General features: G+C 51.7%; 1 protein-coding gene across 2 annotated transcripts in view; it reads right to left on the bottom strand.

Annotated features, from left to right (window-relative positions):
- Positions 1–26,406, bottom strand: part of Cdh13 (cadherin 13) — an 873,206-nt gene that overhangs the window by 203,429 nt on the left and 643,371 nt on the right. For both annotated transcript variants that reach the window (XM_046434914.2, XM_046434915.2), the window contains exon 7: positions 5,568–5,746. In XM_046434914.2, the coding sequence (XP_046290870.1) occupies positions 5,568–5,746 (179 nt within the window). The remainder of the gene's footprint in view (positions 1–5,567; positions 5,747–26,406) is intronic.

The raw sequence follows: 26,406 nt of genomic DNA, 5'->3' as shown, positions 1-26,406 counted from the left end.
GACTGCCATCAGGAGCCTGGCTCTCCTGCAACTGCGCATCCGTCCCCAGGGCTTGGAATCCAGCCTTGGGAATGTCCTTCTCTCTCTCTCTCTCTCTCTCTCTCTCTCTTTTTGTGGCACAACAGAGCAAGAGTTATACTTAGGATAGCTCAGCATCTGTGTTTTGTTTGCAAGAACAATGCATTATTATAAAAATATCATAACAATATGTTTACTTCTACCTTTCCTTCCTCTATTTTTTCAGTAAGTGATTCAAAAAAAAAGGAGAAAATTATCCCATCAAAAATATTTATGACTAAGTAGCATGTAGAAGTGGCACCATCTAACTCTGACTCTGCCCACCAGAACAGAGAACGTGCTTGACAGCACAACTGAATCGTGTGTAATTATCACCAACGTGTAAACACAATGATAATGAGAAAAGTGTTAGTGTTGGATTAGAGCAGCCCAAAACATTTATTTCCCCAAGAATATGACTGCTACTTCTAATTTTTATTTGAGGAGCAGGGGAGATGTAATAATGTGATCCCTAATTTTTTGATACCATTTTTGTGGATTTCTTTTGTGTTTCTGGGGGTGCACCTGCAGGGTGCTGTTTTAATGTGAATCGCCTGGACCAAGCCCTCGTTCTCCTTTGACTGCAGTGTTCTGTCCAAGTTCACTGGCCACTTTGCAGGGGAAGTTCCCTTAATAGTCTCCGTTTTCTTTTCTGACATAGTCGAGATCTCCTGAATATCTCATGGCAAATAAATGTATATGAATGTTAAAATGAAGCCTTACATGTCACTTACCATGGAAAGAAAATTCTTGCAATTTTCATATTTAGCCTAAAATATGGACATTGTAAAGTCTCAGAAACTCCTTCACCAGCTGAGAATAGAAAATAAGTGGCAGTGCCGGTGCTGATGTCTTTCATTACATGTACATTTTGGTGGCTGGCTGCCGCAGTCTGGCTGGGCACAATCAGGAGCCACTTGTCAAAAGAAACTAACTTTATTTTTAGAACCACACACGCCAAACAAAACAGCCTCTCAGGAAAAACCCTCAGAGCCTCAACTGCCACCACCAGCTTTCCACAAGCCTCTCTCTCCCACACAAGCTTCTCCCCACCTCCCACAATCCTCCTGCTCTTGAGGCCGATTGGCTGGGTCACGTGGGCGGAGCCAAAAAAGTCCCCCAATGAGCAGCTCCGTGGTCTGAAAGGGCAGGGAAACAGCCCAATGAGCATCACCGAAGAGGAGCCAATCAGCTAGATGTTGCTGGGGCCGCTGTGAGCCAATCATCAGCCGGCAGCTGGAAGTTTGCTGGCAGCTGGAAGTTTGCTGGGGCCCCTTCGGCTGTGGCTCTCAACAGCTGGCTGTCACCTTCCTTTGATTATCTAGAAGATGATACACAATAAGGTAACAACAAATCCAAAGAGAGGGGAGTGCTCAGCTCCGAGTCCTTGAAGGACTAATGATACTCACACAACGCAAACAGCAAAGCCACTGCTTTTGAAGGCCTCTCCTGGAATCCATTTCCATTAAAAAAAAAAAAGAAAAAAGAAACAGAGACCCTGGCCATTAGCTACTCTGAGTAGTTGCAAATTGTGGTTGTGTTTGGAAAAGTTGGCAGATTTCTGCTGATGAATTTCACTCTAGCAGCCAAGAGGATCAGCTAATAAGCCATTTATCAAATGCTAGAGACCCTTATCTGATTTTATTTTGTAGTGCAGTCAGACATAGTTTAAAAACATAGACAGAGCTGCCGGAATGGAGTGGCTAAGTATGGCCATAGGAAAGAGTAAAACAGTACCTCAAATGAACCCAGTTTCATTTACTTGGATATATGGCCCTTATTTTCTACAAATATTTCTCCCAATTATTTAAGCAAGAGGCACAGATCCTCATGTGCAACCACTCACTTTGCAGACCAAGTACTATTTCTTGGAGCTTACTATTGTCCCTGGCATGGGATAGATATTAGGTGAATAAATTAGATTATTGGTTGATTATATAAGGATAAGACAAAGCTCTCAACTAAGATAATTTCTTTTGTTTATATATCCAACTAGAATGTGGGTCTTGTGGTATGTTCTGAGTTAATGCAAACTGGAGGAACATAGGTCATCCATCCATCCATCCATCCATCCATCCAGCACATCTTTACCAAATGGCTATTACATGCCTGCACTATATAGGGTAATGGCAATAGGTCTATGGGACAAAGGTCCAAGGTCCCTTGCCTCAGGAAGTGGCAGGGTTTCAGACACAGCGTATGATGAGCTTGCAATGGAAAATACACCTGGTTTGTGAGTGACATGGTGTCTGTTAGTGACATCAAGATGAGTTTGTGACATGGGGGAGAATAAACAGCTGCTTCAGCTGATCTTGAAACTCAGCTATGGGACTCCCTCTCTCACATCCTTCCTTCCTTTCTCCTCTCAACAAACATTTTTTCCCCAAGAATTTCTCACGTGCTAAGGGCTGGGTCTAGGCCTGGAACAGGGTGGACAGAACCTCTCTCCTCCTGACCTTGGAGTGGGGAGCAGAGCAGATCAGCGTGGGCTCTGCTGACACTGGCCCAGGTGGGACATCCTGGGGAGTGGGAGCATGGGAGGAGGAAGGACAACAGCTGTGTCCTCCCTGGACATGTGGGTCATCTCTGTCTCTCCCCTGAGCAGAGACACCTCCTGCTGGGGTCCCTCTTGGGACAAGGGCTCATGAAAGTAAACACACTCCCTGGGAAATCAACATGGAAATTCAACAACCTGTCAAGAGAGCTGTGAGAACCAACCAGCTCCACCCCCAAAGACTGCACAGCCTCCGCAGGGCCTCGACAGCCTCTCTCACCACACTGAGGACCTCTGTCTGCACTTGCCACAGGCCACACCCAGGCACACCATTTGAGATCTGAGAGGGAAGATGGGCTGCCACACTCACAATCCACAGGAATCAGCCAAAGTCCATAGGCCCCCAACCAAATGTTCTCTTGAAAATGCACGGCATGTAGCTCTCTGCTGAGCACCCCTCGGGCCCAGGGCTGGACTCTGAAAAGCACACTGAGGGCAGGATGCCTCCTCAGCCGCTCTCCAAAAGTAAAAATGAAAAATATCTCTACAGTCCTGCTGAAGAAAACTGCCACCTCCATGGGACTCCTAGGGAAGGAGCCCAGCCTCAGGAGATGACAGCCTTGTGAACGGCGGGAACACCACCAGAAACCCCATGTGCAGGTCTGTCCCTTTAGGTACGCGGAGCTGGACTTGGGCGCTCAGCCACGTGGAGCCCCTTAGCCCTGCACCAGCAGCCGCCCCCCCAGATCCCGTTTCTTTCCCCCAGATTGTGCTGACGTGGCCTGGATCAGCACTGAACCCTGGACACCCTCAGGGAAAAGGGACACCCTTCATGCGTCTTCATTGATCTTCCAGTTTCACTTGAGTTGTGTTTATGTTCGGGGCCGCTGATGCGCGGTGCTCAGAGACGCTGGCTCACGGTGACGCCCTCACTGGGCCCAAGAAAGCCAGGTGAGAAGAGTGTGAGCCGGAAACACGTCTGTCCTCCAAGTAGACGAACCAAAGGCAGCGGCATTCTCTATCCCCACTTCCATTTGTAAAAAGAGTCATAAAACATTTTCTCTGAGAACAAAGAGAAGCTGAGATGGGGAAATCACCGCAGTTCATCTTCCCCTGCGAGGAGAAGAGCTTGCGAGGACCTTTCGGGGAATCTGGGGTTTGAGGGAAGCTGGTGTGTGTGTGTGTGTGTGTGTGTGTGTGTGAGAGAGGGGGGGGGACAAAGAGAGATGGTGTGTGATTGTGTGTTTGCACACACGTGTGCTGGATGGAGGACACGGAGCTGACCGGAAGCCATTGCTTGCCTCCAAAGAAGAAAACGTGGCCATCGTCAGACAGGGAGGGCTGGGGAGCGGGTGGGGGACAAAATGAAGGAAACGGGCTCAATAATTTTCTACTTTTTTAAAACTAGAAACAATTATGTTTTCCAAGTGACAACCACCATTTAATGCAAATTTCTCTTTCCCCGTCCAATAATTTTCCGTTGCTTGCTGCAGTTTCCTAGCCCTCGACAACAACCATCTCAGAGTCATTTCCAATTAATTCTTGCCTTTGTACCTCTGTGCCAACAAACATGCAATGAGGATTCTGAGAAGCGCACGCTGTGTTAGGGAGAGGGCTACGGACACACCTAGGACAGGCACAGTCTCGGCTGGCACCTCCCAGCAGAGCTTTGTGTCGTGATAGAATCGTCCACCACAGCAGTCACCAGCCACGTGTGCCTGCCGAGCCCTTGAAATGGGGCCATGTGACCTCAACACATCTTGATCAACACGGATTATTAATCTACACAAGTACAGTGATGATGACTTACTGGATGGTGCAGCTCTAGCCCACGACAAAGGGGATATTCTTTAGAGGGACAAGCTACAATTTAAAGGAGCACACAATACAGGCCATGGGCTGGCTGCAGGGATAGTCAGAGACTGGAGGACCGGCAGGGTTGTGGGTGACTTAGAGGATGGGGATGGCTTCTCAGAGAGCTTGATGGAACCCAGAATCTTCTAAGAAACTCTACACAGGAACACAGAGGAAGGGGGAGGCAGGGACACTGTAACCCATTAATGCTCTTCATCCAGAGCCCTGGGGAAGCGCACGAGCCACTGGGAAGCCCTCAGGGATCGCGGAGTAAGAGGGCCAGCCGCAGGTGGAGGTGACTCCCAGGGCTCAGCCTGAGCACCGAGCCAGGACTGTGGACTGCAGGATGCGGGCAGATGGAAGTGGGGTGGAGGAGGGGACGCACAGGCTGGGTCAGGTGTGCTGTGTTTGGAGGCTTATAGGGTCTCCACTTGGGTGTCTGATGACAAGCTACCAGTGGGACCTGGAGCCAGGAAAGGGCGGGGACTGAGGGCACCTTTAGATGGGAAAGGACCTGCTCAGTCTAAATGGGACAGCTGACACCCAGCTCCCCGCAGCCATCACACCTCATGTGCCTGATTGTATGAGTGTGGAAGTTTGGCCCAAGATTTCCAGAATTTCTCATTTAAAAAAAAAACCTGGAAACAGGAATTATTTCAAAGAAATATAAAAGGCAAGTGTTTTGCTATGGCCAGCAATTGTAAAAGTTTCAAAATCCTGGGCAAAATCAAGAGCTGGTGTGTGGACTGGTGGGGTCCAGGATACCTGGCTGTGACGTGTGACAGGCAAGATTTCAGAGAAAACCTAAAGGGAAGGACGGGGGACCGGAAGAGAGACTCCGCTGCTGCTGACGAGGACAGCCTGGTGACCTTGCAGAGCTGCCTCCACCCCCTGCCGGCTCCCGTCTGCAGTGTCCAGTACCACAAGGGCCAAGAGAATAGGAGGGGGGGGAGGAAGCCATCGTGGGGTTGAGGAGCACAGGACGCGGGTCACAGGGCCTCCCGAGGCCTCTCCTCAGGCCACATCGCAGCCCGCTTCCCTGCGTCCGGTCTCTCTGCCAACCACACCCAGACGCCGCCGCTCTGCCCCAACCACAAGGAGCACCTGGCTCTGTCTCCCCCGCGGGAGAGCCTGCTCTATTCTCATGAGAAAGGAAGCTCACCTCCCGGTCCAGCAGCGCAGGTGACACCACGGTGACAATGTCTCCTTTCTCAGGATCGATGTAGAACATGTTGGGAGACGGCTTGTCAGGCGTCTGCTGACGGATGTTGTACCGCAGGAGGGCGTTGTCGGTGGCCGGGTCATCTGCGTCGAAGGCTGTCATCCGCATCACCGTGGTCCCTGCAGGGGCAGGACCCAAGGGTGGCAGATGGTTACGGAGGGTCGGTGACGCTCAGGGCCCCTCCCCCTGGGCAATGCAATGAAGTGCCAATCACTTTCCAAATTAAAAAGGAAAGGCATCTCCCAAGCCCTGCAGTGCTCGGCTCCTTCCGGATCCATCCATTAAAAGGCCTGAAATAAAGAAATGGCTGCTGCTCAGCAGAGTGACGGCTTAATCCTTCCTCTGCTCATGTACAGTTTGTTCCCATGGCTCTTCACTGTGGATGTGGCTCTGTGACAGTGGCCTTCAGGGTGAAGGCTCTTATGGAGTGCGGGCCGTGGGTGCCTGGGCCAGGTGTTGGGGGGAGAGACACATAAGGCGCCCCCCTGCTCTCCTGGAGCTGGTCCTTAGCAGGAGAGGTGAGCATTAATCACATCAAGGGCACTGAGGAGGCCACTGTAGACAGCACAGCCTCAGCTGGCCCGGGGCTCAGAGAAGGTGGTCCAGTGGACACCTCCGGGGTGAGGAGCCGTGAGCAGGTGAAGCAGAGGGCACTGCCCACGAGAAGCTGCTTCAGGAAAAAAGAGGCGGAGCCAGCGTCAACTGGGCTCCTACTCGGGGGCAGCCACACCCACAGGCTCTTCAGGTCACACTCTCTCACAGACAACAGGAGGCCCAGGAACAGCATCCAGTTCCCTGACCAGCGTGCTCACAGGGTGCTTATGCCAAGGCTGAGAAGGGGTGGGACGTGGGCCTCGCTCACACCCAGCTGGTATGAAGGGGAAGGAGTAGATGGAATTTCAAGGACAGCTGGGCTGTAGGTTTAGAAAACAGCTCTCAAGAAGTACTCACACTTGTCACCAGGGGGGTTGTGCAAGGAGGTCCATGGAAAGATCACTGGTCATGATCAGACATTTGGAAACATACAGCCGGACTTGGTGGTGCCTGCCTATAATCCCAGTGGCTTGGGAGGCTGAGGCAGGAGGATCATGAGTTCAAAGGCAGCCTCAGCAACTTAGCAAGGCACTTAGAAACTCAGTGAGGCTCTGTCTCTAAACAAAATGTAAAAAAAAGGGCTGGGAATATGTCTCAGTGGTTGAGCACCCCTGGGATCAATCCTCAGTACCAAAAATAAAAAAGAAATTTGGAAACAAAACAACCTAGCTGTCCAACAGGAGGGGAAACAATAAATGATGGTTATCTTCACACCGTGAAGTACTGTGCGGCAATCTAAAACAGGGTGTAGCACTCAGGAGTGCTGACACGGAAAACTCTCCAGGGTGAATACTAAGTAGAAAGCACCAGGTTGGAGATTGTTATCCACATGAGTGACGTTGCTTCTGCAAACCTGCTTATGTGCACAAAGCTCCACAACGCGCATCTATTTTGCAGGTATAGTTTACGTTTACAAATGCAAAGACGGTCTGTGCAGGTGAACTTCAGGCAGTAACAGTGATTGACTGGAGGAAGCAGAGAAGGGATTGGGGTTAGGCCTGGTGGGCAGGGACGGCATTAGCTTAATAGGTGATGTTTTGGTTAATTTCACAAGGTGGGTGTATTACTTTGCAATTAAGATTTAATTTAGAAAGAGCACAATTACAAGTACCCAGAGAAACATGGTCCAGAGCTCAATCAGACAGGTGTGCCTGCTCATTTGCCTGACTGTGTGGCTGCCATGTCTGGCTCAGGATGACCTGCCTGGCTGTCATTCCTCATTCTGTGACCTCACCGGTAGGGGGTGGAAGCAGATGGCTCTGGCTTCCAGCCAGAATACTCCTCTGTAGAAGGTACACAAAGGAAGCCAGTTCACCTACAGCTCAACCCACCGCAGGTCCCTTTCCTTACGGAACATGCTTCTCTGATCATGAAAGCACTTTTATGTTTTCTTCGCCATGGGAACCCTTATTAGCCATTTGGCTTGACTGATGGGGGGAGCAGAGGGAATCTGGCCCCCCTAAAGCTGGATGGTAGGTAGTCCTGCTTCACTGATGTTGTCACTCAGCCAGGTGCTACAGGCACACTTTAAAAAGAAATCTGTCTTGTTGCTTTGCCCTTGAAACTGTTTTAGGGCAAGCATTCGGGTCTAGGGTAAGAGTAGGTCATTCTTGGCCGGTGCAGCCCCATTCTGTCCCGGGCTCTGAAAGATGACACCCAGCAACACGGTTGTCTTTCTAGTGGGCCATGCTGGGCCCAGGCTCTCTACCCCAGGTCCTGGTGGCCAGTTCCAATCTTGCCTGTCTACTCTGGGAAGACGACTGGCCTCTCTCGGGGCCTCCATCAGATCATCAGAGGCAGATTCCAGGCCTTTGATCTCACCGCTGGACAGGCTGAGTGAGCTCCGCATGGCCACAGGCGCGAGGAGGCCCTGACCCCATCAATGCCCCCCCATCTTGGGTTAAGTGTGGTTGACACAGTTCCTTTTCCTCAGTTAGTGTCTAATGAGCACTTAATTGACTGAGTCCGTGCCTGACTCAATCTGCCTTTAATTGAAGTCAGAGACGAACAAGGAAAGGAAAGTGGGAAAATGAAGTCTCTGTGACTCATGACTGACATACGCAGGGAAGAGGAAAACCCCTCAGGCCCACGACCACGAGCCTCCAGTTTCCAACAGGAAATGCATTGAGAAGACCTTGGTTTTCATGGATTTGCTAACACAATACGGATAAGGTTACCCTGGAATATTCCCCTGGTTGCACAGAAAATATCTTATTTAAATGAATTGTTGGGGAGTAACTGAACCTCGTCTCAGCCGTACTTTGCCTTCACCCAGACGTGGACACGTGGCTGGATCCCTCGTGAGCGCATCCCTGAGCACATCCCCCATCTGTGGAGACCAGGCACGTAAACAGGTTGGGAGACTGAAGAAGACGACTTTAGGGCCACGGGTCTGGGTTCGCTCTTTGCTCAGCCTCCCTGAGCCTCAGCCTCCCCGTGGGCAGCATGAGGACATTAACACCACCTTCCTCTTGGTCATTATGCGGATTTGACGGGATACTCTACCTAAAGGACTAGGCACAGGGCCTGGTAGATCACTGTTTAGAAAATGAGGCCTTTTATTTTCAAACCCTGCTGCAGGTGGTTCTGAGCCAATCACGGCAGTGGGGAGGACAAAGGAGGGTTAAGTCGGCCACAGAACCTGGAACCCGGCCCAGTAGGAGGAGCCTGGTGTCCAGATCTCCAGGGGCTGGCCTCGCCCTCTCCCGCCCTGCACACACGGTGCCAGTGTGCAGCTTTGGGTTTCCGCTGTGGAGATCACAAGTTCTGCTCCTTGGTTCTCCCTGCATACCCTGGTCTTCCTCTAGGACCCTGGCTCTATCCTAATCCCAGTCCCTCGGAGCCCAGGGCTCTGCTTTGCTCTTGCCGGTGCCTCCCCCCGAGGTTGGTGATGGTTTTCTTCCTTGGGGGTCTGCAGTGACAGGTGACCCCCTAAGCCAGCATTCCTAAACTGGGTCCAAGGAATTCTGGTCCGTGGGCTCGGTGGAGAAAGGGCTACGCAGCAAATGTAGCAAATGAGTGTCCCCAGAGGACTTGCCAGCGCCTTTCCTCAGAAATGCACGACATTGACCACCAAGAGAAAGCAGTCTACACACTCCCCCAAACTTCAGGAACATCTTATTCGAGGGGCCACAATGCCCTAAATCTGAGCTTTGCAGGTGACACCTGTGCTCTGTTCGCGTGTCAGCTCAGTGTGGGGCGAGTCTTTCCTTGGTGGCGCGGTGGAGTGGCACACTACCCTTGCAACCCCAGCTGGGCTCCAGTCCACCAGTCACCTGGCGCCGAGTCTGCAGAGTGAGTGGACAACTGGCCGCCTGCCCTGGCGTTTCCGGCAGGCACACTTCCCCACCCACTGGAGCTCTGGTCGCAGCCTCGAGGCCCCTGTGGAGCCTCACAGGCCAGCTTCAAGCCAAGGTCGCGCCAGTGCTGCGTCCCACCCCCTGTGGGCTTGCCCTCCTCAGCGCCTGCCCCAGCCCATGACCAGGACTCTGAGGAGAACTCCCTGGTCCCCCTAGCAGGGTGGTGTCCCATCCTGCTGCCCTGTTCCTTCCAGATGACAGAGAAGGACAGTGACTCGACTGACACGTGCCTGGCCCATCACACGTACGTTCCTGTCATCTTCCCATCACATCCCTCTCCGTGCTCCGTGCCCAAACAAATGATCATCACCCTGTCACCACCACAGCCAGATGAGCCCCCCTGAAGCAAAATGAAAGAATTACAAGGTGCCAGTGAGCCGGCCGTCTTGAATTATGCAGTCATCTCCTCCTGCAGAGGGACAGGGCTGCCACCTGACAGGCTGGTTAACCGCTGGGATGGCTTTGTCCCTGTCCCATGGCCCCTTCCCCTTGGCTGCAGCTCTCTGCGTGAACAGAGGCGCCCCCTGGTGGCCTGACCTGGCAGGCAGGTGTTTGGCAGGTGCTGGCTGGAGACAGCAGGGAGCCCTTGGCTCTGCCTGTGAGGGAGGGGCTGCTTCTGCCAGCCGCAAGGGGGGTGGTCCAAAGGACCAGAGGCCGCCCTCGCTCCACAAGTGCAAAATTATTCTGTCCTTGAAATTCCTTCAGTTTCATCCCCAAACACTGCCTTTGCCTGATCAGAGACAGTGTCCGACTCCTTTTTAGAGAACCGACTCTCAAGAGCAAGTCACGCGTGGAGATTCAGACGTTCAGGTCCACGTTCAGCACTGGATTTCTGACAGCACAGTTGTGGCAACCGTGTGCTTCCCAGGGGGGAGCGGACACTAAAATGCACTAGCAAAGGCGGCAGGAGGTACTGATGAGACTAAACGGCACATCATCATCAAACACCAACCGGCAGACGGAGGCAGCGAGCTCCAGGTCCTCCCCAGCACTGATTCCTGCCACGGGTCACCCTGGGATGGGCCTTGAAGGCCACAGCAGGAGCACGTGCCCGTGACACAGCTCTGCACCCTCACTGCCCTCGTCTTGACTCTTCCCAGCACCTGGGGGTCAGCTGGGGACAGAGGTGTCGGCTGCTGCCATGTGGGACTCTAGGTGGGGGCTCCGTCTACTCGGGGTGCTCTGAAACCCAACTGCCCTTGGGCGCCTTCAGGCGGAAAGAGTTTGGGGCACTCTGGTTCCAAATGCTCAATGAGAGCTCTCCAAGCAGGTGACCAACCAGCCCAGCTGCTGAGGACTGGACCTGGGCAATCCAGATGTGCGGGTCGCTCTGTGGGCCAGCACGGATTTCAGAGGTAGACGTGTGTGGTGGCTGCGATGGCAGAGTGGAGGTATGAGCACTGTTGCAAGCCTATGAGCGGCCTGGGACACAGGCCTGGCCATTCCCTCCACTGAGCAGCGACCACACTGCTCTGGGATCTCCATTCCCTCCAAACAGTCCTTGTTATGGTGTGGAAATGAGGTGTCCCCGAAAGGCCACATGTGAGACCATGCAAGAAGGCTCAGAGGAGAAATGATTGGGTTGTGAGAATCTTAACCCAATCAGTGAGTTAATCACCTGATGGGATTAATTGAGTGGTTACTGAAGGCAGGTAGGTGTGGCTGGAGGAGGTGGGCATTGGGGCTGGCTTTGGGCTATATATTTGTATTTGGCAAAGTGGAGTCTTTCTCTCTCTCCCCCTGCCCTCCCCCTTTCTCCCCCTCCCTGGTCACCAGAGCTGCTTCTCTGCTCCACACCTTTCTGCCCTGATGTTCAGCTTCCCCTCCAGCCCAGAAGAATGCAGCCAGCTGCCTATGGACTGAGACCTCTGAAACTGTGAGCCCCAAATAGACTTTTCCTCCTCCACAATTGTTCTGGTGACATATCTTAGTTGCAGTAGCAAAAAAGCTGACTAAAACAGTCCTCAAGAGGGAAGAGAGCCACATGGTTGTGCACACCCAGAGCAGATCAGGGCTGTGGGCATGACCTGGACAGGGGCTGCCTGGGGTCAAATCCTGGCCCACCATAGCCAGCTGGGCATCCTTGGGCAGTGGAACTTGACCGTCCCACACACCTGGTGGGTCGTGGCAGGTGCTGAATGAACGCAGCAGCCTCGCCTTGTTTATTTTCCTGTCTGCACCCCAGTCAAGAGCATTTTTAGAGTTTTTCTTCCTACTTAATCCTGACCATCCCACCTTCAAATGTTGAATCCAGACACAAACTGTGCATGGACCATGGCCCTTTGGAGGACCTCAAGCCATTGCAACACCTGATATTTGTTATTCTTTCTAGTCAGCAATCTCTCCCTTTGGGGTGATTCTGGCTCCCACCGAGGATGCAGAGATCAATGAATACAAAGCCCATGGCGGGGTGATGGAAAGTGCTGGAGAAATAGACGTTTCATTGAGTTATTTTTATTGACCCCTGTGATTTGGAACTCAGCCAGAGAGGCCCAACAATGCTCAGGGCAAAGAGGAGGAAATGTCTTTGAGACCCAAACACAGTCCAGCTCATGCTGGTTCTAGGCTCCACCCTCTGGATCCAGAGAAACAGGAGGGATTTAGAGTCACAGAAGGGAAATACTCCTTTCTCCCCCTAGACAAGCCTAGACAATTCTGCTGAATGCACACAGGCTCGGACCTCCTTCCTCGGCTCGCCTCACATTCCTGAGTACACAGGGATGAACAGGCAAACTCTCCGATGACTAGGGGGTGGGAGATGACCAGGCAGCCTGCTGGGCACCAGATGCAGCCCACGAGAGGCAGGGCCAGTAGTCCTGCAGCCTGCTCGTGGGGAGCGGATCTCGGCGTCCTGCTCTCCCACTGACCTGTGTTACATCTCAGGGCAGCTCATCCCCACATTCAGCTTTCAACAACAGCTCCACTGGCAGGAGGGTGGAGAGGGAGGTTGCTCTCTGCTCTGGAGGCAGGGTCATGACAGCCCCAGGCTGAGGGAGGGAGGGAGGGAGGGAGGACCAGTAGAGCAGCTTCCCACCTGACCCTGGGGTCAAGGGGAAGCAGGCTTAGACCTCAGCAAGGCCTGGGACTGTGGCTCTGTCACCTCTGCTCATTCTGGGGCCCTTCCTTCTGTTCTGCCCACACATTCCCCCTGCCCCCAATTTTCAACCCAGAAAGTTCTTGACCATGTGTGTTTTGATGAAGATGTCAATGACCTTGGGCTTCTCCTCTGGCAGGGGCCTGGCCCACTGGCCCTGAAGGTGTGACTGTGGCAGAGTGGGGCCAAGGGAGGTGGGCCAGGTGTGAGCAACTCGAAGGCCCCCTGGGTGGCCCCCAGGCAACTCATGTGAGTGCAGCTGCCTGAGACAACTGGGCAAGGTGGGGACTGGGGCCAACGGGGCCTGTGTGTCTTCCCACGGGAGCTGCCTTGCAGCGCAAAGGAACTGCTGCAATCTTGCCTTGCAAGTCTGCAGAATCCAGACGTGATTTTTCAGGAACAGATGGGAACTGGGAGTTTTGTATAAACTGTCACAATGTTTACACGTTAGACACTTATTCAAATTTAAAACAAAACATCATGGAGCTGGACTAGGGAAGGCAGAGCAAAGCAGGCTACAGCGGAGTAGGCCCCAGGTGCATCACTTTTCATCTTTTGACCTTGACTGTCAGTCAGAACTAGTCCCCGACCCCCAGAGCCAGGAAGATTGTTAACGTGCGCTCCTGCGGTAGGTTCCGGCTCTGACACAGGGCTCTGCTACCATAACAAGCGGCCCTTCTTCTTCCCACCTTCCTCTTTTGGAGCAGGAAAATCAGTCTTCTCTCCAAAAAAGGATAGATTGAGATTGGTGCCACCTTCTCTCTGAGTCTCCCTGAGGGCCGGACTGTAGGCCTGCTCCCTAACACCCCCATACCTCACCAGGACCTGGCTCCCACCTCTGCACAGCCCCTTCCCAGGTGGCACTGCATCTTCCCCATCCTCCTCCCACCCCGCCCCCCAATTGAGAAAACCCTGAGGCCAATGCAGCATCTCATTCCCTCCTGTGACCTCAAGGTCCAGCAAGGGAAAGGAGCCAGAGAGAAATGGGTATAGGTGATGGAAACATGCAGCACGTGTTTCATGCATGAACTTATTGGATCTTACGGTAACCCCAGGAGGTATCATATTGTTAAGCCCATTGTACAGATGAGGAAACAGAGACTCACCTCGGACCCAAAGCAATGGAGTCACCTGACCATGGACTAAAATCTCTGAAATCATGAGTGAAAATAAATCTTTCCCCCTTTAAGCCATTCATGATTCATGTCAGGTATTTGTCACAGCAACGAAAATATGACTAACACAGAGCTCCAGCTGAGCCTGCAGGGGAGAGCAGCCAGGGCATCACCCCAGGTGAGCACAGCAGAAGAACTGCCCAGCTGAGCCCCTCCCAACCTGCAGATCACGAGCAAATGTGGCTCTTGTTTTAAGCTGCTGAGTTCTGGTGTGGTTTGCTGTACGTCACACATAACTGCTTAAAGTGTGTAAATAAATTAATCATCACATGCAAGCTAGAGAATATTTGTCAAACACAGTAGAATTTGTTTTTGATTTTAAATAATTAAGTGATTCAGCAGATTTAAGGGGTGGACCAAAATAAAAAGAAACAGGTACAGAAGAAAAAATTGAGAAAAGATGCAACCCACTTCCCAAATGTTGGCCTTTCGGCTGCGGCGCTTTTAGGGCAGTAATTTTGCACCATGAGCACGATGCTGAGAGCCATAGCTGAGTCAGAATGACGTCATTCCGACTCGGCTATGGCTCTCAGCAGCACATTGTCATATGTTGGCCACTGAGCAATTCCATTTTTACCTTTAGAACCACACAGAATGAAACTGGTACAGCCTGTGCCCCGGTCACAGGTTTGAGCTGAGTAAATGACATTAAACAGGAGTGCCGGGCTGTTCTTTGGAGTGAGAATGCCTTAAAGTTTGCAACAGTTGCTAAGTTCATTTAATCGCAGCCATAAGCATCTCTCTGCGGCTGCAATCACCACACTCTCGATTTGAAATGCAATAGACTTCGCCCCTCGGATCTGCTTTCCCTCCCCGGAGCTAGTTGGCTTTTTAAGTACAAATTGACAGTCAAATCTGCAATAAGTTATGACAAGCTGAGCAATGGCCGCCTCCCATCTGTTTCCAGAGGTTATTTAGTTTTACGCTGATAAAGAGGTGGTGGCGACAGAGGCCCCTTACGATGCTCTCAACCTCTCAGCTGCTATGGCTCGGGCTCCACAGAGCTTTACCCTGCTGTTCTGGTGACCCACTGCTTGGCGAAGCTGCAGGGGCCACGGTTTAGGAAAACTGCTCCTGAGACGCTAGGTGATGCCTGGCCGAGTCTGGGATCCCGCCTGTTATGAGTGCAGGATTGCCCTAATTTCCTCATTTGACCCCAAATTTTAAGGGATAATTTTTCTCAAACCTATTAAAACATCCCTTTTAGTCTTTCCCTTTGCCGTTTCTTTCTATGTAGCTCTTTTTGAAGGCTACAGGATACTAATGACCTGATCTTGCCTAAAACACTTCCAACAAGCAAATCTAAGTGGAAACATGATCCCAGATCTTCCAGACTCATAATGAGAAATGTTTGCCCTCGGTTAGCATGAAGTAGCTCTAATTCTCAAATGTGGACACGTAACTCCCATAAGATCCTAGAAACCACAAAAGAATGTGGTGAGGGTATTTTTATTTGCTTTACTTGTAAAGGGATTTTTAAAAGGCCAGTCTAGTCCTGTTAGAACAGTGGTTTTCAGTTAGAAGTGATTTTACCCGCTGCGGGACTCTTGGTGATGTCTGCAGATATTTCTGGTTGGCGTCACCAGGCAGGGGTGTGATACTGGCCTCCAGTGGGCAGAGGCCAGGGACCTTGCTAAGCATCCTACAAGCAAGGAAGTCTTCAAAAGCTCCAGGGAAGGCATTGTGCACTCCACGAGTAATTGCTCACCTCCTCCTCTGGACAACGTGACCTCTGCTATCCCCTCTCAAGATCTTTCATCACTGGTGAACAAGGGGCCCTGGGTTTTTATTGTGCCCTTTTGGGGCCCTTCAAATCATGCAGCCGGACCTGGTCAAGAGCCAGGACTTCTTGAGGCTGGGAAACTCCAGAGGCCACCTGGGCCCTCCGTGAGCTATGAAAGCCTCGTCCACAGCACTCACACTGTGACACTCGAGCACAGGACAAACACCTTCCTATTCATCTCTCTGGCTCAGACTGCACCTGTTCATTGAACTCCTGGCCCCTCTGAGGGCGGGTCCTCTCCAGTGAGAAGCCACAAGCACCGGCACAGCTCCAGCCCAAGCTGCCCAAGGGGCCGCTCCTCCTGCCCCACTCTGAACCCCTGCCCTGTCCTCCTGCCGGCTCCCAGCTCTTGAACTGGCTCCAGGCACCAGGGAGCTGTCATTTCCCTGGCCTGTGCCTTGATTCGCTGGGTCTTAGGCCGCCTCTTCTCCCCTTTTGCTGATTAGATACTTATTTCTGATACTTGGATACTTACTTCTGCCTACTTCACCCCCTGACAACCAGGCAAGCTGGCACGGGCTGTGCCTTGCAATGCAAATCCTCACCAGAATCACTGGAGGGTATTTTAAAGTTCTCACGATGTCTGACACTCAGACCTGGCATTGGGTCTGGGGAGCACATGGGGGCCCAGCAGATGTGGCCTCTGACCCCTGTTTGTTGGCCATGTGGTCTGGGCAACATCCTCACCCTCACCCAGCTTTGGTTTTATCACCTATAACACAGGCTCACACCTATGACTGTGTGCAAAATGCAGAGGGGCCAAAGGATCTCTGGTATTTCCACAGAGAGGGAGATGAACAGGTGGACCTACTGTGTGCTGGAACAGTTCTTGCAATGTCCTGCAGGGGTAATTAGATCATCTCTAGTGTTAAAGAACTGGAGTTCTTTAAAAGTCATACAGGCCAAGACCAGTGCTGGCAAGCAGCCAAGGGGGTCCAAGCCTGCAGGGTGGGGAGCACTGGCCTCCAGAGAGCCCACACCCCTGCAGAGATGGTGTGGGACCACGATTACCTTGCATTGGCCCCGTGACGTAGGTGTCTCTAGCCCATTTTGCAAAGATAGAAGCTGAGACCAAGCAAAGGTGATCCCTTGCCCATTGCCTGCTTATCCGGCAGGGCAGTGGCCGGCCGAGGCAGGCCCCGGCAGCATGTCCCGAGGCCTGGCTTCCTGCCTGCCTCCAGCACAGCTCTGTCTGCTGGGCATTTTGCCTTTGTTTTCAGGTGGAATAATTAATTTCCAAGAACTCTGTCTGCAGACTGGCTCAAGCCCACCCTTGCCCTCACCCACCAGAGCTGGTCTGAGGCATCTTTGAGCACATCAGGAAGCCCTGGAGGGCCCCTCAGGGCCTGTGTCCCTCAGCTGTAGAGCAGAACAGATGGTCACTGGCCACAGAACCACACCTGGGGTGAAGGAAGGCGAGGCCTCCTTCCTGAGGGTCTGGGAGGTTTGCCTGCTGCGGCCGGGGGCTGGTGGTTACTGCAGCGGCCGAATCAGCCAGGAAGCTGAAACAGGGCACATCCGAGACTCAGGTCCAACAGGAAGGACGTGCGGCCAATTGCTGGGAGAGCGGGAATGTTGCTGATTTTGCAAACATGTGTTCTTCTACTTGGTAAGTAAATACATATCGGGGAGCCTGGTGATAGTGCAAGCTGTTGTTTTATGGCTTGGAAGTCGGCTGCCTGTGATTGATGCTAGCAATGAAAGTATTTATAAAATAACATGGAATTAGCAGGAGTCGCTTTACGAGTCTAGGGAAATGGATCTTTTGCAAAGAGGAAAACCTGGTCAAGGAGCTTGATCAGGGTCACACACATCTGACATTAAATGTGTTGGGTCCGAGACCTGAGGGGAACCCCTGGACCACTTGTGCTCTTGCCTGGGGGAGGGTGGCGTACCTTTTCCTTAGCCTTCTCAGTCCCCTGGAGGTGGATACGTTCTAATCACCATTTCTCTCCACTGTGAATGTCACTTTTGAAACCTGCTTTCCCTCTCCCAGGTCACCAGAGCATTGCTCAGGGAATAACTAAGACAAAACTTAACATGCACATTGGATTTGACCTTGTAGCCCCACTGACTAGGGCAGGATTGGGCACACAGTAGGTGCTCAATAAATATTTAGTAAAGGAGTAAATAGAGATGAGAGTCAGCAGCTTCTGGCCCCTGAGTGTGGCCACTGTCTCCCTCTGCGTTGTAGCCTCTTCCTGCTGCAGTCCTGCCAGGTGACCACACTGCTGTTCCAGACTGGAATGTTCTCTTCTTCAACCAACCTGGCAGGGGAGGGACCAAAGGCACCTGCTGCTCAGGCACAGAGGGCCAACCGGTGCAGGACTCAAGCCAGATGGCCCCAGGATCTGGAGGTGTGGGCCCAGCACCCGAGTGACAGTACCAGATTCTGCCACCTGGGCTATGGGTCAGTTGCTGGTTCCTGCTTCTGGGCTCTAGAGTCCTGCAGCTCTTGGCCTCCCTGGGCTCACACCCTGGGCTCTTGTTAAGGTTGACAGCCCAGGGGTCCACCAACCACGTTCCCTCCGGTTCCCACTGTTTGCAACCACAGAGCACCATCAGATACTTACTCCCACCAGCCCTCTCCAGACATGAGGTTCGCAGAGAGGCCGAGAACACACCGAGAGTCCTGGGTGTTAATCCTGGTCCTGCCACCTAATAGTGTGACCTTGGGCAACCCTGAGGTTTTACTGGGGGTAATGGGGTAAGTGAGGGTACTCACTGAGGGGTTACCATGCATTATCTAATGCATGAAATGGTTAGCCAAAGATTCAGTGTCCTTGGAGAATATCATGGATGTTAAAGAGGGGAGATCAAAAGACTGTTTCGTAAGAAGAGAGGCCTTGGTGAAAGGAAGTTTGGCTCTCCATGTTCTCTTTTTTTGTGTCAATAGAAGCACACACTCACACAGGGGAAGCTGTGACCATCAACTCGATATCAATCTTCAATAATATTCCAGTGTCTGTCCTACGCAACAGGTGACTCACAAGATGACTAGCATACAACCCTTTCCTGTAAGTTACTGAGAGGGTGGCGAGTAAGGTGGCATCAGCCCTAGCTCAGGCCAGCACATGGCTCGGCTGTAGCTGCACGATCAAACCAGTGGCTTCAGCTCTTGGCCTTTCATGCACTCGCTCGGGGTGTGGGCAGAGCTCAGACACTCTGAGCTGTAGGTCGCTCAACAGTTTAAAAGCACTAAGTAATGATGTGGTTAGAAAAACCATGGCCCCAGAGATGTGCACGTCCAACCCTGTGACATGCTACATGTCACCACACGTGGCTGATGGGATTGAGGCTTTTGAGATGAGGAGCCTGTCCTGGGTCAGCTGAGTGGCCCAATCAGTCACAGGACCCCTGTAGAGGGAGGCAAGAGAGTTGGAGCCAGAGGAGGGAACACGACAAGGGGAGGAGAGGCCAGAGAGCGAGGCTGGGGAGGCCACTCTGCTGCGTCCCAAGATGGAAGAGAGGCTTGATGTGCCAGGACAGGCAGGTGCCTCCAGAAGCCAGAGAATTCACGGGGACAGATTCTCCCCATGGAGACTCCAGAGGGAAAGGCGCTTCCCACACCTTGACTTCACTTGGTGATATTGACTTTGAGTTTCTGGAAGTATAAGGACATAATTTGCATTTTGAAGCGCTCAGTGTGTGGTGACCTGGCACAGCCTCACCAGATCACCCACGCAGGTGGGGCCTTCTTGCTGGGAACCTGAGGTGGTCAGACCAGATGCAGCAAGATCAGTGGCGCGGCACAGACCTCTGCAGCCTGAGGTCACAGAGGATGCTGTCATATTCAGCGGCAGCAGGTGCTGGCCAGATCCGACTCTCCCTCCTACGGGAGCAGGGTGGCCACGTTACTCCCATTGACAGCAGCAATGGGCAGCGTCGTGCCACCCTAGAGCAGTGTGGGTGGCCATGCTGAGCTCTGGACGACAGGAGGAAACCAGTCTGATAGGAAGGTCTCACAAAGGACGAGTGTGGCCAGGGAGAGAAGGCCATTCTGTAAATTCCACCACAGCCTTTCGGATCCCAGGGATGTTGTCAGGAACGAGCAGCACCGAGGGCTCCAGGGTAGGAAGTGGAGTGACAGGGCAGAGTGGGCGTGAGGGTGTGTCCACGGAGGTGCGGGGGCAGTGACCCCTTCACTGAGGGCCAGGGAGCTGCACGGATCAGAAACAGGACATCTTGCACAATAACAGTCACCTGTACAAACAAGGATCACCCAGAGTCCGTCTGTGGACAGGTCAAGGGGATCTATGACAATTGCAGGAGCCCAACACAGTACGCTGAGTGTCCCAGTGAAGTCTCTCTGCCTGTAACGCAGGGGCTCAGAGAAACCCCAGCAGCCCACCAGTGCCAACGTCCCCTCTGCACTTCACACAATCCAAGATCCCCACGTTTCAGAAGTGAGGCGGGCTTTCATCGGTCAGTCCTGACCCGCACTTCGAGAGAGAAGTCACGCCACCTGTGTGTCGCTGCCATCCCACTGGGTTCAACTCCTCTGGCTGCAGGCACACATCTGGGCAGGCCCTGGAGCAGGCTGTGGGGACCCAGAAGGATAAGGCTCTCCCACCCTTCACCTGGCCCACACCCTCCTGGGAGAGAAGAGATGCTTACACAAAGTTGTTCAGTAGTGTGACCACGTGCTGGGCACAGGGGAAAAGAAAACATGTTCAAGGCCACACCGAAAGCATCCTGTGACTGGCAACCTGCCTCATGGGGACTTTGGAGTATGTTTGGTGAGTCCCTCTGACTGGGAAAGACCTGCTCCCCGACTCTGTGAATGTTACTTAGCACTGAAGCCTTGAAAACATTTTCTTGTACAAAATAACTCGCCCATTTACTGAACCAAAGAGGCAGCAGGGTCTGAAAAAAGCACCACTCTCTATCTGGAGCCTGCTGCCCCCCACTAGGAGAGAGGGAAAAGACTCTGAAGAGCCGGGAACTTTGAGGCTGTATTTGCAAGTCAAGTTGAGAAGCCCTGGGCACCTGCCAGCCAACTACTGTCTTCCCCGCTCTTGAATTTTCTGTTTTTGCTGGATTTGACCTCTCTCTCTCACACACACACACACACACACACACACACACACGCTCAGCCAGACATGCTCAGCCCAGCACCGCTCAATATATTGCCATTCCAAGACCCACCTCAGCAGAGAGACCCCAGGCAAGCCGTGGAGCTCTGTGAGCCTGCCCGGAACCCTACAGAACCCCTTCACCAAAAGGCAGGCAAGCGGCCCACTGCCTCTTTGGGCCCCTCTGACCTGGCTGAGATTTGGGGTAACAGCCAGAATCAAGCTTCTGGAAATCCCAGGGCAGGGGAAGAAAGGAAAGGGCCAGCAATTAGAGCAGAGATCAAAGGGAAAGTTGCATGATGATTTTTAGGGGTTGAAGTTCATTCATGAAAAAAGAAAGGGTAGAGAGAGTAAAGGGGAGAGAGAGAGAGACAGAGAGAGAGGGAGACAGACAGACAGACAGACAGGAGGCATCACTCTGACTACTGAATCCAGCAAGGATCTACTGGAGATTTGCTCCATGCTGTGCACAGTGGGACCAGGTCTTTGTCCCTGAGGGTTGACACAGTGATGCTAAGGACTTGCTTGTCACTAACGGAGTCCATTTCCTGGGGCTGCTGTACCAAGTACCACAAACTGGGAGCTTAGAGCCCCTGACACTCATTCTCTCCCAGCTCTGGAGGCTGTGGGTTCAATGTCAAGGAGGGGAGGCTGCAGGGGATCACCTGCTCTTCACCTTTCGAGCCTCGGGTGGCTCCCCGCACTGCCTTCTGCATGTCGGCCACCTCCCTCCGCCTTTCTTGCCAGGACACTCGAGTGGGTGCTCGGATGCTCCAGGAGGACACAGGGTACTTCCCACCTCCAGCCCGTTCACCTAATCACAGCTGCAAAGCCTCTTCCTCCAAAGCTCCCACCTACTCCTTCCAGGGATCTGGATCTGACCTCTCTGCTGGCCACAGCTGAGCCCACTGCAGTGAGTCCCAGGAAGCTCAGAGCCCTGCCACGCAATCACTTTTGTCCTTGACCTCAGAGACTCTGGAGCATCCTGTTGATGGGGCACCTGAGGTGGCTTACTGGAGTCACGGGGCTGGGTGTGGTGGGATCAGGGTTGGAGCCCGGGACCTGAGGGCTCAGAGTCCACGGTGGGGGTTCTGCCAAGAACAGCAGGGCTGTGGAGGGTGGAGGGAGCAGGATTGGGCTGAACTCCAGCTACGCACCATTGCTTAGCACCCAAGAAGGTTCTGATCACTTCCCTGAGAGCCTAGGCAGTGAAGGACACCTGGGCCTCTGACACATGTGTCTTCTAGGCTCAATTTATAAACCGCGTGAGGGGTAGCCTCTAAATCTCAAGGTCTCCACTCCCTGGGAGTGTTATCTTTTCAGAAGTGTGGCAAAGTGGCTCAGGAAGACGAATGGGTGACAGCGACTCCCACTTAAGCTCCGTCAGGGGCCTGCTGGATTTAGAGGGAGAGAAATCTCCCCGTCACAGAGGACACTTGCTTTATATTTCTATAAAAACACGGATGAAGCAAGCTTTTCCCTCATTTCTTTACAATCTTTAGAGGAAGAAAAATGTGCACAGTTTCTGTTGTTGTTTTTCTCTCTTTGAACCACAAAAATGTTTGAGCACAAAGAAGCTTCGGGGTTCACAGCAGCAGGACTCCAGCAGAACTTACTTTCTGGAATGTCCGCCGGGCGGGGCCATATTTCTTCCTGGTCCTGAGAAGGAAACTTATGGAGAGGGATGGAGCCCTCCACCGCCCTTGGATTCTGTTCTGCTTGGGTCTAGGACAGGGAGGGAAGCGTCCAGCTTCTGCTTAGCCATACTGGGGACCTGGGCTCATGCCTGATAGGCAGCCCACTGCCTCTTTGGGCCCCCTGACCTGGCTGAGATTTGGGGTAACAGCCAGAATCAAGCTTCTGGAAATCCCTAGCTCTGCCGAGCCCACGTCTTCTGTGTGGATAGATCCTTGATGGCTGTGCGACAGTTGGTCAATTTCCTGCTCAAGTCAAGCTCTGCCGCAGTCTGGCTGGGCGCAAATCACGAGCCACTCAAGCAGGAACAAACTTTATTTTCTGAACTCCCGCGAACGCCACCCACGTGGCCCTTCTAGGCACACCACACACCAATCGGAACTCCCTCCACTGGAACCTCACCAACCAACGCGAACTCCCCAGGAAATCCCTGCGAGAACTCCAAAGTAGCGGGCCCCGGAGGCGGACGGCAGGGGTCTATATACAATTGAATACACAACCTGTTTCAATCCAGCATCATCTTAATGGCTTGCCTCTCAACCACTCCCTTCTGGCAAAATGCCATGCGTCATCCCAACTGGCTGTGGCCCTCAACAAAGCTCTGGGAGCAAGAGGTACATAACATACAAGATGGCCTGACCCAAGCTGCAGTGGCAGGTGGTCACTGTTTCCAAGGCTGCCACTTGAACAGAAGGTCCTCTTTGTGCTGTGATCCTTTAGGTTCAGCTAAGACTCCAACGTTATTTCCATGTGAACTCCTATTAAACAGAGGGGGTTTCACCCTGATTTACTCAGCCAGCTTTTAAGAATTTCAAGGGGGAAGATTGTATGTTCTTCTCTGTTACATGAAGCCATCAGCTCATGGCTGCAGCTTATCCATGCTCTTTAGGAAGCCTGACTCAATCATCTGATAGACTAGCTATCCCTCATCTACTTTGGATGAGCCTTGATTTTAAGAAATTATTGATATAAACACTGAATAAGATAACATCAGGGCCTAATAAATGTCAGCTAGCTCATTTTTTTTTCTCTTTAAAATTATGTATTTTTATACAAATAGAAATACATGGACACAAGCATGCACATTTGGACATATGTATACACACATACAGCAGATAGCAAGGAATAACAGAATGCACTCGTCACTACCTTAAGAAGCACTCTGTCACAATGCCACCATAGCCCCTGTGTGCTCTACCTGGTCTTAGTACCCACCTTTCCCACCAGGAAAAGGAGCATCTGCAATCTAAAATCCATCCATTATCCATTGTTTTGCCTCATGCTTTTACTCCTCATCCATCTCTGCACATATGAGCTTTTAATTGTATACAAATGGGATCACACTCAGCATTTTCTTGCAAATGCTGTTTTGCATGCCCAGCTGTGCAGGGGTCACGGGAAGCCTGCACTATCAGCCACTTTGCTGGGCTGTGGTCAGTGAGCACAGAGATTGCTTCCTGGATTTTCAACCACTAGCAATGCACCTAGGACTGTCCTTGGCCTCATAACCAGGTGCAGAAATGTGCATTCCTTGCAGGTAAGTCCTGCGAACAGGTTGCATATATTCTACTTGGTAGATAATGATGTACTGATCTTCAAAGTTGTTCTAGTTTATGCTCCTGACATGAGAATGAAGCCAAACATCCTGAGAGCCTCTGTTTTCCCAGGTTGCAGCCAGTGCTTGGCATTTTTAGACTCAATATCTACCAGTCAGTTAGACACAAATTATGCATGATTGTATGTGATTGCTGTTTGGATTTTGCTGATGGTCACTGAATTTGAGCAGCTTTTGATACATTTATGGGTAGTTATGCTTGTGAAATGACTTTGTATTTCTTAGTTTTTTAAATTGCATTTATTGGACTTTAGTATGTAGGGCTTCTTTATATGATCTGGATACTAATCCTTTATTAATTAAATGTTTGCAGATCTTTAAGACAGCACCTTGATTTCTACATTAAAAAAGGGTGTCCTCATTTTTTTTCTACCCTGGGGTTTCAGGGAAGAACTGGAGGTTTTTTGGGCTGAGCTGCACCCTTTACCTTGGCACTTGGCCCTTCTCCGTTTTGCCAGCTGAGTGGCGCTACTGGAAATGGGGATGCTGATGGCTCACCTCCATCTTGCTTTGCTCTGCGCTGGTGAGGGATGTGCGAAGTGCAGCCTGGGGTCTCACCCCAGGGAGAAGAGGAGCCACTAACAAGGCCGTGCAAGGTAGGGAGAGGAAGGACCTAGAGACCGCAGGCAGGCCTGACCTTCAGCATTTATGGGAGCCTCCACAAGTCCCCAGACTCCTTCCACTTCCTGTCGGAAAAGCAGCCACACACCTGCAATCTGAAGCCGTTTTCCTACGGCTCAGGCACGGCAGAGCGAAACCGAGCTGCAAAGTTTAATTAGTTAGGTTGCTTCCAGATAAATGCAAATAAAAAAGTTTTCAGTTTCACCTGTTTATGAGCCAAAGGCAAAATTAATTAAAGTCAATGGAGAAAAGTAAATAAACATTTTGAAATAAAGGGAATAAACGTTCTGGAGTGTGAGGTTAGGGCTCATGAAACACGAGAGCCAATTATTCACAGTCATGTGTTTCTGCCTGATAATTTAATCATGTTTACTCCGTCCTCTCTCCCTTGGCACCACACCAAGAAGAAAGACTCTTGGCACAACGAGGTGGTCAAGATGGGTTTCTTATCAGTGGTGTGGCTGTACCTGGTGCTTATCAGGTGAGCGCCAGTGGGCTGCCGAGTTGTTATTTCACTACAATGAATTGGCTTCTCTTTTCCTAAACCTGTAAAATGGGAACTTTGGACATAGTTTTGCTGTATTTATAAAAACAAAGGAAGTTGCCACTGTGCCATTGGCCATCTTGTTATCTAAGTTGAGCAAAGAGGAAAAACAAGTGTTTAAAGTTGGGACTGACGGCCGAGGCGTCAAACCAAAAGGGAAACTCGACGCAGTGGCAACTCCGGGCCTGCAACTGGATGTCAGGGTCACCTTCCTGCCCCTGGACAGTGTCCAGGCTCTGTCCCTGATGGCGGTTCCTCATTGCTGCGGCGGTGCAGGAAGCTGAAGTGTCATAGCACTTGGTTTGGGTAATAAAAGGAGGGGACAGATATTGAGGCCCAGGGCCAGGGGACTGACTATCAGAAATAAGCAACCCCACAAGAGGGAATTTGTCCATTAGGACTGGGAGGTGCCATGGAAAGAGAGTACACAGGAACACAGCCCAGGTTTGCAAAATGTCAGGAAGAGGCCTGGGAATGGGAGATGGGTAAGTCAGCCTAGCTACCACGGCTGTTCAGGAACCGTGAGGATTCGCACTACTGTCGGGGAAAGATGAGCACTGTTTTTTCTTTTGGCGAAGGGATACATTATCCATATATATATATATATATATATATATATATATATATATATATATATATCCTGCACCTAGAACTCCATAGAATTGTAAAACTAAATGAAAGCAAAGCAAAGCTCTGTCTGAAGATACAAGTGTACACACATTTTATGTGTATATATGTATGTACATATACTATGTATGCATGGTGTGTGTGTGTGTGTGTGTGTGTGTATACCATCCATAAAGAATACACACAAATTTCTAACAGTGATGATGTTGAAGTGTTGGGGTAGGATTAGGAGATTAAATTGCTACCACAAGCATGACTTAATTTGGTGATTTAAAAGATTGAAATACAAAGCCAACAGTAAACAAGCAGAATAACAAAAGGAAAGCACCAAGCCAAGGATCTAGAGAGCAGAGAGGGAGACCTTAGGGCTGAGCTGGTCCAGGACCCGGGATCCAGCGGAGCAGAGGCAGCAGGGACCAGGACAGCGAAGTCCCAGGTGCTCCCCAACTGCCCTTGGGATCCTGGAAGCCCCTGCTTGGTGGGGCGGGGAGGGAAGCGCACCCCAGGGGTGGACATGGTGTGTGAGTTTCCACTTCTGGTGAATTCAGAGGCCGGAGCTGCCTCCTGCTCTGTCCCTGGGGCCCTCTAATGTTTGTG

The sequence above is a fragment of the Marmota monax genome, unplaced genomic scaffold (genome assembly GCF_021218885.2).
Source record: "Marmota monax isolate L192 unplaced genomic scaffold, Marmota_monax_Labrador192_F-V1.1 WCK01_AAM20220418_F8-fsc00024, whole genome shotgun sequence".
Classification (NCBI taxonomy): Eukaryota; Metazoa; Chordata; class Mammalia; order Rodentia; family Sciuridae; genus Marmota; species Marmota monax.
Note: the sequence above shows the minus strand (reverse complement) of the source record. Positions and strands in the feature narration are given on the sequence as shown.